Consider the following 12,546-nt stretch of genomic DNA (forward strand, 5'->3'; position numbering starts at 1 on the left):
CTTCCTTCCTTCCTTCCTTCCTTCCTTCCTTCCTTCCTTCCTTCCTTTCTTCCTTTCTTCCTTCCTTTCTCTCTCTCCTCTCTCTCTCTGTCTCTCTGTATCTGTCTCTCTGTCTCTGTCTCTCCTCTCTCTCTCCTTCTCTCTCCCTTTCTCTCTCTCTCTCTTTCTCTCTCTCTCTCTCTGTCTCTCTCTCTCTCTCTCCTACCCTATCTATCCCTGAATTTAAAAACAAAAACCTTATAACAAATATGCATATTCAAATAAAATACATTTTCACATTGGCCATGTCCAAAACTCTGTAATTTATTTTTGAAACCTTCACATCATGATTTGGGTAACATTCTTAAACATCTTCAGGAATTGTGATTGATCTTTGTGTTAGCCAGGGTTCTTACATCTTTTAAAGCTGTTTCCCTTGTTTTGTTGTGGTTGTTGTATAAATTGTTATTCTGATTCTGGTCACTTCACTTTGTATCAGTTTATCCATGGCTTTCTGGTTTTATCTGAAATCACCCCTTTCACAATTTTTTGTAATGCAACAATATACCATTATATTCATAATTTGTTCAGTCATTTCCCAGTTTCTGGACATCCCCTTAAACAAAAAGATGCTGTAAATATCTTTTTTAACATATGTGTCCTTTTCCTCTTTAAGATAATATAGACCTTTTAGAGTTATCTCTGGTTCAAAGGGTATATGCATAGTTTAGTGATTTGGGGGAATAGTAATAAATTGCTTTCAAGAATGACTTGGCCAGCTTATAATTCAAAATTCAGTTTTTCCATAGCCCTTTCAGTTTTCATGATCCCCCCCTTTTTTTTGTCAGCTTTACCAAGCTGATGGGTATGAGGTAGAACTTCAGATTTCTTTAATTTACACTTCTCAAACTGCTAATAATTTGGATCATTCTTTCATAAAGTTGTTAATACCTTAGATTTCTTCCTTTGAAAAGTGCCTGTTTGTAACCTTTAATAATTTTTTTAAGAAATGACTCTTCTTCTAATCATTTCCTTTTTTTTAAAAGAAGTAAACAGCTTAACTTTATTAAATACCCTATGATTAGGCTTTCATGTTTACCTTCTTATGTTTCTCCTTATTCTTGTATTTGTAAGTCAAATTTCTGTTCAGTTCTGGTCTTTTCCTCAAAAATGCCTGAAAATTACATTTTTTTCCTCCTTGCAGGATACCACTTAGCTTTGCTAGGTAGGTTATTCTTGGTTGCAAACCCAGCTCCTTTGTTCTTCAGAATATTATATTCCGTGCCCATTGGTCTTTTTATGCAGAAACTGCCAACACTTGTGTTATACTGACTGAAGCTCCATAATATTTGAACTGTTTCTTTCTAGTTGTTTATAATATTTTCTCATTGATATGGGAGCTTTGAAACATAGTTATAATGTTCCTGTGAATTTTCTTTTTGGGATAGGTTGTGATAGCTTTTTTCGATTTCTATTTTATCCTCTATTTCTAGAATTTCAGGGCAATTTTCCTTAATAATTTCTTAAAGTATAGGATCTAGACCCTTTTTTGATCATGACTTTCAGGTAGTCCAACAGTTCTTATATTATCTCTCCTTGATTTGTTTTCCAAGTCAATTGTTTTTCTAATGAGATACTTTATGTTCTCTTCTATTTTTTCATTATTTTGATTTTGTCTTATTATTTCTTGATGTCTTACAAAGTCACTAGCTTTCTCTTGCCAAATTCTAATTTTTAAGGAGTTATTTTCTTTGTAAGTTTTTTGGATTCCTTTTTCCAATTGGTTAACTTTCTTTTCATAATTTTTTTGATTTTATTGCATTACTATCATTTCTTTTCCCAATTTTTCCTTTTCATCTCTTATTTGATTTTTAAGCTCTTCCAATTCTTTTTGGACTTGTGATCATTTTACTTTTTCCCTTGAAACTTTATAAGGAGCTATTTTTACTTCATTGTCTTCTTCTGAGTTTGAAGTCTGATCTCCTCTATTACTGTAGTAACTATCTATGGTCAGGTTCTTTCTCTGTTGTTAACTCATTTTTAATGGCCTATTTCTTGGCTGTGAACTTTATGTTAGGACTTTCATATCAGTAATTGATAGCTATGTCCACTGGGGATATAGTAAAGAGGGCAGGGTAATCAGTGGAGAGTATATTTCTTACTTCGTCTAAGTACCAATTTTAAACATCAGTCCCTTGTGTTTTCTTCATGTTTCCTTGCTTCCATAATCAGCTTCTTTTTAGGAAGAAGAACAACTTGAGAAGAGCATCTCTGCCACAGACTAGAAGCTAAATACCTGAACAGCGAGGTATTTTGGCAAGAATTCCATCTTCTTCTGTTGCCCCATTGGGTCCAGTAGATTCTCTCCTCCTCTTCCTTGAATTCAATTTGGTTGAATATGGTGCATTCATTTCCTCTAACCTATGCCACCCTCTCCCCTCATCCGCCTGCCTGTGTGTGCCCACGCCTCTCACTCTCCCCTCGGCCTCTCGAGCTCCCTCAAGCGCCGCGTCACCGGCAGAGCAGTCTAATCATTTCCTTATATATTTTAGATATAAGGTCTTTATCAGAGGAACATTGCAGTGAGTTTTAGAGAGGAGTATTTTCTCATCTTTTCTCTGTGCCCAAGCTTAATCATTATAATAGCATACCATTCAGTTTCATTTGTTTTATTGTTCTGACCATTTATATTGTTGTAATGATTGTGTATATTATTGCATTGTTTATTTATTTTTTATGTTCATTTCTATTATGCTCAACTTAGCATGTTCCTAATTCTAGTTCTCTTATTATTATATGTTTGCCTCAATACTCCCTTATTCTTTGTTATATAATCTCTAAGTTAATTTCTTCAACAAGCTTCTCCAGCATGTAAAGTCTTATCATTCCAGGGATAACAATCCCTGGCTTGGCTTCCTAGATAATTTTCAGCCTGACTTAAAAGTACTGATCTTGTTGGTAAATAATTTTCCTCCCATCCCTTGGAGATTTTATCCTTGGCCTACTCTTCACTTAACATCCAATACTTCTCAGTCCTTATTACTTTGTCACTACGAATGAGAAGCTAAAGCTTGTTAATCCTGGCCATACATTCTCCCCATTGGATTTTCTTCTTTTTTCTCTCTCAGACTTTCTATCTCCTCCTGTCTTTTGCTTCAAAGTTTGACCACAAAAATAATTTTCAACTATTTCTCTTCTAGGACAGATACCTTTTAGACATCATTAATATAATATCCATTTTATTTTTGCCATTTGAAGACTGCACACTCTTGGAAATCATTTCATAATGATCAAGCTCTTTACATTTTAACGAGCAGTCTTTATCTCTTGGTTCTTCTCTACCTTCTGAGTGCAGATCTGAATACAAGTCGTGGGGTTTAACAAAAGAGCTCTGGACTTATCTTAACCATATGTCTCAAAAGATTACACAAAATGGAAAAAATTAATTGGTCAGGAAGATAAATTGAGAGGCTAATGTGTGAAATATTGTGTGAAATATGCTGAACTTGACATTAGAGATTCTCCATTTGAATCCTTCTGTTCCTTCTGGCCAGTTGTATGACCTTGAACATAAAAGTTCATCCCTAAAGGTCTTGGATTCATCTGTAAAATGGGCATAATACTTGTGGCACCTACCCAGTTCAGAGAATAGTTCTAAGGCTTAGATGAGATATTGTATGTGGAAATGCTTTGCAACTCTGAAGCAAATCATCATTTTTATTTCTTACCAAGTTGTTGCTTTACCTCTACTTTTCTTGAGATAGCAGCTTCTCTGACCATTACTTACTTTGTTACCATTCTTTGAGAAGCAACATTACATAGGGAGCAGAGTGCTACGCCTTTGAATCAGGAGATGTAGGTTCAAATTTTATTTCTGACACTTATTATGTGGCACAGGGAAAGGCACTCATCTCTTTAAACCTCAGTTTTCTCAGCTGTAAAATGAGAGGTTGGACCAGATCAGGGCTTCTTAATCATTTTTGCTTCCTGGACCCTTTGCAAATCTGGTGAAATCTATGGACCTTACAGAATGGCTTTTTTATATGAATAAATAAAATATAATTACAAAGGAAAAAATTATATTGAAACACAGTCTTATATGTATGCATGTTTACACAAGACAGTACTTGTATGTTTACATGCAGGTAGCACACATGTACATATATAAGTACATGCATGTACATATACACGTGTGCTATTTATATGTGCATGTATACATACACACATTACACACTTTTTAACATTCACAAATCACCACGTTAAGAACCCCTTGACTGGATAACCTCTCAGATTCATGATTTCTGATCTCTACAATGGGGATGATATTGGTCATACCTACCTCACATGGTTGTGAAGAGTAAAGTGTTCTCTCAGCCTTGATGCATTATAGAAATGAAAAGGTATTTTTATTTCTATTTTCATCCTTGGTCAAAGTTGGGTTTTAATGTTTCTTTTTTACATTGAGTTTTTATGTATACTAACATCCCAGGAAGACAATAGGAAATGAAAAGGCATCAGGCATGATTTCTATAAATGATCTAGTGTTAAAGTTGACAACAAAAATTGATGAGTGTTGTACTAATGAAGTTCCACTGGAGTAATTTATTTTAGTCACTATAAAAAAGTTTTCTGTTTTTTCTTTCAGTTTTGATATTAGCTTGTGTCTGCATAGCCTTCATCTGAAAAGTCTACTACTCTTAGACAAGGAATTGAGGCAGGAGAAATACATGGTAGGTGGAAGATGGTGGTTTTTATGTATTTTTTTGACCCGAGTATGAATGTAGTTTTATTAGAAAATGTAAGAACTTTAGCTAGTTGAGAAGCAGAAATGGCTGTGGTGGGTTCCTCTTTATCAGAAAGTCATATAACCACTTCTCAGGTGTTATACATAAAAGAGATTCTTTCCTCTTTTTCAGGTATGGGATGGTCTCAGTGGCCCCTAAGCTGCTTCTCAGCTCTGTAAATATGTAAATATACTACTTTGTCCCCATAGCCTACTTTGTTTATGGGAAGGATGTGTATCTTCCTCCATTAAAATTTTCCCTTGTCAATTCATTATGTCTTTAGACATTGGTTCACTCTGGATTCTCCACAGTTAAGACAGTGGGTCCTACAAATCTGGAAAGACTTTTAGCAGGAGGCCTGGAGAGAGTATAAGGAATAGTCAAGCAAAATAGAAAGCTTTATCACAAGAGGATTGCTCCTCAGGGAACCCATTTGCTCTGACCTAGAAATCTCTTAGAATGCTGAATGCAAAGGTATACTGGGAGTAATTAGAATCTGCATAGGTGGAGAGTATGACAAAGTAAAGAAATCACGAGATCTTACAACTTTGAATTGTGTGATATAATATTAAATACTCTGTCTAGAGAGAAAATGTACATAGTTTACTCAAAACTCTTTAAATATTTTAATTTATTATTTAATTAATTTTAATTTTATTTTATTTAAAATGAAATAATTTTAATTTATTTTAAGTTTAATTTAATTTTAATGCATTTTCTTGTACATTCATCTCCTTTATTTTAAATATGATCTAGTACAAAGATAGTCTTTCGGTTTACTTATGGTTGTTCAAAACTTTTAACTATGATTCCTGATTGGGGAGTCAAAAGAGTAAAAAAAATAGAGTATCCTCATAAAAGTGATATGATGCCCTTTGAATATTCTAAAATAGCATTATAAGAATAAAGATCTTGAGGAAAGGGGGGCAGCTAGGTGGCACAGTGAGTAAAAGCGCTGGCCCCGAAATCAGGAGGACCTGAGTTTGGTTCCAGCCTCAGACATTTAACACCCACACACACAGACACACACCCACACACACAAACACACACACCCACACACACACACTAGCTGTGTGACCTTGGGCAAGTTACGTAACCCCAATCGCCCTCAAAAAGGCAAAAAAAAAAAGATTTGGAGGAAAACAGGCATTGTAAATCAAATTTTTCTTAAATAAATGTTTAATTTTTTTTAAACATCACTATAAGTCCCCAGTGACCTCCCTGTCCCCAACAATAGAACCTTCCCATTGAACTGGGGAATGACTTAATTCTTAAAAATTTGACTCAGTTCTCTATATATTTGAGAAAGGAGGACTATATCAGAGAAACTTGCTAAAAGTTTTCCCACTTTCCTACTTTCCTTCTAATCTTGACTGCATTAATTTTGTTTGAGCAAAAACCTTTTAATTTGCTATAATAAAAATTATTCATTTTACATCCTGTAATGCTTTCTATCTCTTATTTAGTCATAAATTCTTCCCTTATCTATAAATCTGACAGATAATTTTTCCCTACTCTACTAATTTGAATATCATGTTGCCTTTTATGCCTAAATCATGTACACATTTTGACCTTATCTTGGCAAACAATAGGACATATTGGTCTGTACCTAGTTTCTCCCAGAATGTTTTCTAATTTTTCCAGCATTTTTTGTCAAATAGGGATTTTTTTTTTGGTCCCCAAATCTTAGATCTTTGGGTTTGTCAAACATAAGATTACTATGGTCATTTATTACAGTCTAATGTGTACCTAATCTATTCCACTAATCCCCTACTCTATTTGTTATCCATACCAGAGTGCTTTGATGAATAATACTTTGTAATACAGTTTGAGATTTGGTATGGTGAAGCTACCTTCTTTTAATTTTTTTCAGTTATTTCCTTAGTATTCTTGACCTTTTGTTCTTCCAAATGAATTTTGTTATTATTTTTCTAGCTCTATAAAATAATTTTTGGTAGTTTGACTTTTTAAACTCTCACTTTCTATGTCATATAACTTCCATGACCAAAGCTCTAATATCCTATAATGCTTTCTTATAGTGTTTCCTATAATGTCAAATTTTTAAGAATAAAACATACCCCAGTTGATAAATGGTCAAAAGATATGAACGGGCAGTTTTCAGAAAAAGAAATCAAAACTAAATACAGTCATATGAAGAAGTGTTCAAAATCATTAATGATTAGAGAAAGACTTGAAACATCATACCTCTCAGATTGGCTAATATGACAAAAAAGGAAAATGATAAATGTGTGGAAAGACAGTGGGCCCTGGGTGTGGAATTAGACTATGCTATCAGACATGATCAGTGATTTTATTTTGGTTTGTCTTTTTTAAGGGAAGGTACAGTAACTTTACTACAAAGGAGGGTAAAAACTGGTCTTAACATATTGTTTTTCCTGTTTTGATAGATGTTTATCCAAATCCTCAAAATGTCCCTAACTGATATTCTTCCAAAGAAGAAAACTGGGGATGACTTGTATCAAAAGATCATTTCAAAACAAGAAATGGTAAGAGTTACAACTTATGTATCAAAGAACCATTTTTTTTTAAAGCAATCAGGGTTAAGTAACTTGCTCAAGGTTACATGGCCAGTTATTTCTGGGTGTGGTGCTGAGTATCTGAGCCCAGATTTGATCCCCAGGTTATCCTGACACTGGAGCCAGTGCTCTTACTCGCTGAGCCACCTGGCTGCCCCTCAAAGAGCCATTTTTAATAAGGCTCGCATTTTAACCAACTTACAGTAGCTGGTGACAACTAAATGTGCTCTCTTAAATCTGGCATTTTGAAAACAAACGTAGATTACAAATCTTTTTTTAAAAGATATGTACTGGGGCAGGTAGGTAGAGCAGTGAATAGAGCACCGACTTTGGAGTTAGGAGGACCTGACTTCAAATCTGATCTTGGACACTTGACACTAGCTGTGTGACATTGGGCAAGTCATTTAACTCCAATTACCTCACCTTCCACCCTCCAAAAAGAAAAAAAAAAGGATATGTATTTATATCTTTTGCACATAAAGAACCTCTTGTTGACATTTCCTATAAAATATTAGTGACTGTTATAAAATCATCTATAATAGGCAATCAACAGTAGTTCTAGAATCTAAGGAACCAGGTTCAAATCCTGTCTCTTTACAGGTCCTTTAAATTCTCTGGGACTTAGTTTCTCCATTTTCAAAATGGGGGGATTGGACTGCATGATTTCTCAAGTTCCTTCCAACTCCAAATCTGTGATCTTTATAAACCTATTAATTCTATAAATGCTGTAGCCTAGTCTTTATCTTTTATAATCTCCAGAATGTAGGGATTGTTTGTTATAGTTTTACCTGACATTTTTCTTTTTAAATTTTATGAGCAGACCTGTGATCAGTCCAAGTAGCTAGGTGATACAGTGCACTGGGCTTGTAGTCCTGAAGACCTGAATTCAAATAAAGCCTTAGATACAGGCTATGACCCTGGACATCTTACTTAACCTTGGTTTTTCTCAATTTCCTCATCCATAAAATGAAGATAATAATAGCATCTACCTCACAAAGTTGTTGTGACAATCAAATGAAATATGTGTCTGGAGCTGGATAAACCTTAAAGTACTATGTAAATGCTACTGTTATTTTCATCTAGCTATTATTTCTTGGTCTAGGGAGCTTCCAGTATTGAAACTCTCTCCACCCACATAGATGAGCAGTTCCTTTGTAACATAGATTTTTAAGAAAATTATCTAGGGGAACTTAGGGGCTAAGTGACTTTTCCATGATCCCCAAGGCAGTATATGTCACATGCAGCACTGCCATCCAAATCTTCCTTATTCCTAGGTCAGCCTTCTTTCCACCACATCACCCTGCCTGACAAACTTAAAAATACAAATCTTTCTGTAAATAGATAATATTCTTTGCAAAATGCCATTTTAAAAAAGCAACAAATTCAGAGAATTTGCCCATTTTCCATCATTGCTACCTACCCAGAGGCACTTTCAAGTCAGTGAAAAAGGATCAGAACAAGTATGTACCTCTAAAGACAGAAGACAGAAGATGGGGGCTCAAGTCCTCCCACCTACACTCATTAGCTCTCTGATCTTGGAAAATGCACTTCATCTTTCTGACTGAGACATTCTTCACTCCTAAGGTATAAATAGTTTACTCAAAGCTTCCCTACAAGACTGCAGTGAAGAAAATGCTTTGTAAAATGTATCAATGTGAGCTGCCATTAATATATGAGAAGGCAGATATGAGAATCTCATAAAATGACAAGGTGTTAAGGAGTTGAAATGAACATCTATGGAAGGAGTACCCTCACTAATCAAAACACTGATCCAATAAAAGGAAGCATCCATATGAGAATAAAAAATTAGTGGTGTATTCATACTTATAATGACCTCTTTCTTCATTTCTTACTCACTTTTGATAAATGCCAAACTTCACATTTGTGCTCATTTTCTGTTTTACTGATGATTTTATCTTTAATTGAAACTCTGGGGAAAAGTTGCCCTACATATATTTATGTGTTTGTGTGTGTGTATGTGTGTGTGTGTTATGTATAGACATCGATGTTGTTATTGCCTTAAAAATATTAACTACAACAAGGCAGCCATCGATTTAAAAAAAATTTAAATCATGAAATTATAACAATAAAGATACACAAGAAGATCATATCACATAAACTATTTCTGGGTAGGAATGGTCCCTCCCTCCCCCTCTCTTTTTTTTTCTTTCTTCCCAGGAGCCTAGGATAGGGCTGTATAGAGTAGGTGCTCAATAAAAAGAAAGTTATATGGTGAATTGTAAATAACACAGAGCATGTTACCAACAATGATTCCTACAGAAGAAATGATATTAAATGCATTAATAATGATGTGCATGACCAGGAAAGGAAATGGAAATGGGCAAGTCATACCATGAGTGTGAGGAAGAATGGATGGACAGCCTGAGTGTGCTTCTGGTTTCCATGAAATAATAAAAATTCAGAGGCATAAGAAAGGAGTTTTAAAATAAAACGGGTGGGGGCAGCTAGGTGGTGCAGTGAATAGAGCACCAGCCCTGGAGTCAAAAGGATCTGAGTTCAAATATGGCCTCAGACACTTGACGCACTTACTAGCCATGTGATTTTGGGCAACTCAACCCCAATTGCCCTGCCTTCCCTCCTGCAAAAAAAAAAAAATGAAATGTGTGAGAACTACATAGTGAAGATATGACCTCAACAAGGGGAAAGAATAAGCATTTATTATTATTTATTATTTGTAAGCCTACTACATTCCAAGGACTGTGCTAAGTGCTTTTAATAAATATTATTGCATTTGATCGTTACAATGACCCTGTGAGGTAGGTGCTGTTATTATTTCCATTTTACAATTAAGGAAACTGAGGTAAACAGATATTGAGCAACTTACCTACGATCATACAGTTAGGAAGTATCTGAGGCTGAACTCCTGGCTTTATCTACTGTGCCACCTAGCTTCCTCAACTATGGAAGGGAATAGTCCCATAGATCAGGACTTTGATGGAACTGCATATTGACATAAATAGATGCTGTCCCCTGTTTTTACTCTCTTATAAAGAGTTCTTTTTCCTCTGTTATAAAGGCTCTCTTTTATCACATAAATTCAATTTATTAAATTTAGTTATATGCTAGGCATGTCAGAGTTGCAAAAGAATTATGAGACATAGTCCCTGCCCTCCTAAAGCTTCCAGTCTAGCAGTCAGATGCAGCATCACATAGATAAGCGTAATGCAAAAGGGAGTAAAATGATAAGAGAAGTATAAAGTGCTGTAAGAAGTTTAAGAAAGGAAGAGTTCACTGATTCCTAATTCAAACAAAGCTGTGGATGCACATTCCTATGGACATAGACCTCGGCTTTTATCCTGCATAATAGCATGAAAATGACTTTTAATAGTCTGTGATTAGCATTTTATGTAAATTATCTCACAGCATCCTCACAACAACTCTACGAAGTAGGAATTGTAAGTACTTTTATCCCTGTGTTCCAGATCAAGAAACTGAGACTCATCAAGATTGAGTGTTTTGTGGAAGGGCCACACAAGAAAATCCCACTAGATCTGGAAAGTAGGTTATATGACTTCAGATTTAGTTTTGTTTTCAGGGTGCCATGATCTCTTAAAGTATTAGAATATAATGAAAAATATACCCTTGGGACTAAGAAATGGTATCCAGTTGTTTTTTGGAAATCCTATATTGAGGCAGCAGGGTGATGTGGTAGATAGAGCACTGGGCAAAGAGTTGGGAAGGCTCATCTCCCCAAGTTCAAATCTGGCCTCGGATACTTGCTATGTGACCCTGGGCAAGTTACTTAACCCTGGTGTCTCAGTTTCCTCATCTGTAAATGAGATGGAGAAAGAAATGGCAAACCACTTCAGTGTCTTTGCCAAGAAAACCCCAAGTGATGTCTCAAAGAATCAGACATGCTTGGAAAATGACTGAACATTTCTCACGTTGGATGAAAGAAATGTTGATTTTGAAAAATATATTTATAGAGGGTATATGGCAAATTTGGGAGTTAGAAAGTCTGGGCTTATGTCATAACTGGTAAAATGAAAAGAAGCTAGAACTCAAGAACCTGGGTTCAAATCCCATCTCTCTATTAGATTATGAGCTTTTTTTGTGGGTAGGGACTGTTTTTTGCCTCATTTTGTATCCCCACTGGGATGCAAACATGGTGACTGGCACCCAGTAGTCATTTAAGAAATGTTTATTTTGAGGCAGAGTCAAGATGGCAAAGTAGAAACAGGACTTTCATGCGACTCCCACTTCCACCTCCTCCAATTCACATAAAAGGTGACTCTGAACAAACTTTGAGCTATAGAACCCACAAAATGATGCAGAGAATTTAACCTCCTGCTGAAGACAGCCTGGCAGGCTGGCAGGAAGCGACCAGCACAGCATACTGGGAGCCCAGCCCAGCCCCATGCCAGCCTGAGGTTTTAGCCTCAGGGTGGCCTAACCAGCCGCTGGCTGGAGGGACTTCAGATCACCAGCAGCTGTGGAGGTTTCCAGAATTCTCAACCCATAGATGCTAAGAACAAAGTGAGAGGTCAGTGCAGTATGGACTTTGTGAACCAGGAGTTCAGGAGGGCAGTCAGGCCTTTGCCCCCAGGGTGAGAACCAACTGAGGCACCATGGCCCTGCAGCTGCCATCACGTGGCTTCTTCAGAGCTCCTGGCCTGCAGATTGTAGGGGACCAAGGGACAAGTCTGAGGGGCAACTGCTTTTGCTTTAACCTGCTTGGATCTGGGTTGCAGTCTAGGGTGGAGGTGCTGGGGTGGTAACAAGTTTGCCAGAGCTTGTGGAGTCTTCAGAGAGGGCACCCAACTAATATCTCCAGCAGCTGCAAAAATCCCAGTGATTGGGACAAAGCTTCCCCTCTGGTAGCAGAATTCTACTGTGGCAAAAAGCTCAAAAGTCAAGTAATTGAGTGGCAACATGAGCAAAAGGGGAAGCAAGGCAAGCACAGCAGTCTGAATCTGGATTCCTTTTTTGGGGACAAAATGGTCGGGCATGTAACAGGAGGAAGATAGCAAAGTCAGAACTCCTGCACCAGAAGCTTCCAAGAAAAGAATAAGCTGCTTAGAGACCATCGAGGAGCTTAAGAAGGATTTTGAAAACCAAATAAGAGAAGTGGAGGAAAAAATGGGAAGATAAATGAGAATGATGCAAGAAAATTATAAAATGAGATTCAACAACCCGATTGAAGAAAATAATACCTTAAAAAATAGACTAACTCAAATGGCAAAAGAGGCTCAAAAAGGCAATGAGGAGAACACCTTAAAAAGCTG

General features: G+C 36.3%; 1 protein-coding gene across 2 annotated transcripts in view; it reads left to right on the plus strand.

Annotated features, from left to right (window-relative positions):
- Window positions 1-12,546, plus strand: part of EVC (EvC ciliary complex subunit 1) — a 142,187-nt gene that overhangs the window by 26,070 nt on the left and 103,571 nt on the right. For both annotated transcript variants that reach the window (XM_069070033.1, XM_069070031.1), the window contains exons 5-6: window positions 4,625-4,709; window positions 7,172-7,270. In XM_069070033.1, the coding sequence (XP_068926134.1) occupies window positions 4,625-4,709; window positions 7,172-7,270 (184 nt within the window). The remainder of the gene's footprint in view (window positions 1-4,624; window positions 4,710-7,171; window positions 7,271-12,546) is intronic.

This window comes from Petaurus breviceps, unplaced genomic scaffold (genome assembly GCF_028583685.1).
Source record: "Petaurus breviceps papuanus isolate PSGF00001 unplaced genomic scaffold, PetGlider_PUasm1.0 140, whole genome shotgun sequence".
In the NCBI taxonomy this organism is placed as follows: Eukaryota; Metazoa; Chordata; class Mammalia; order Diprotodontia; family Petauridae; genus Petaurus; species Petaurus breviceps.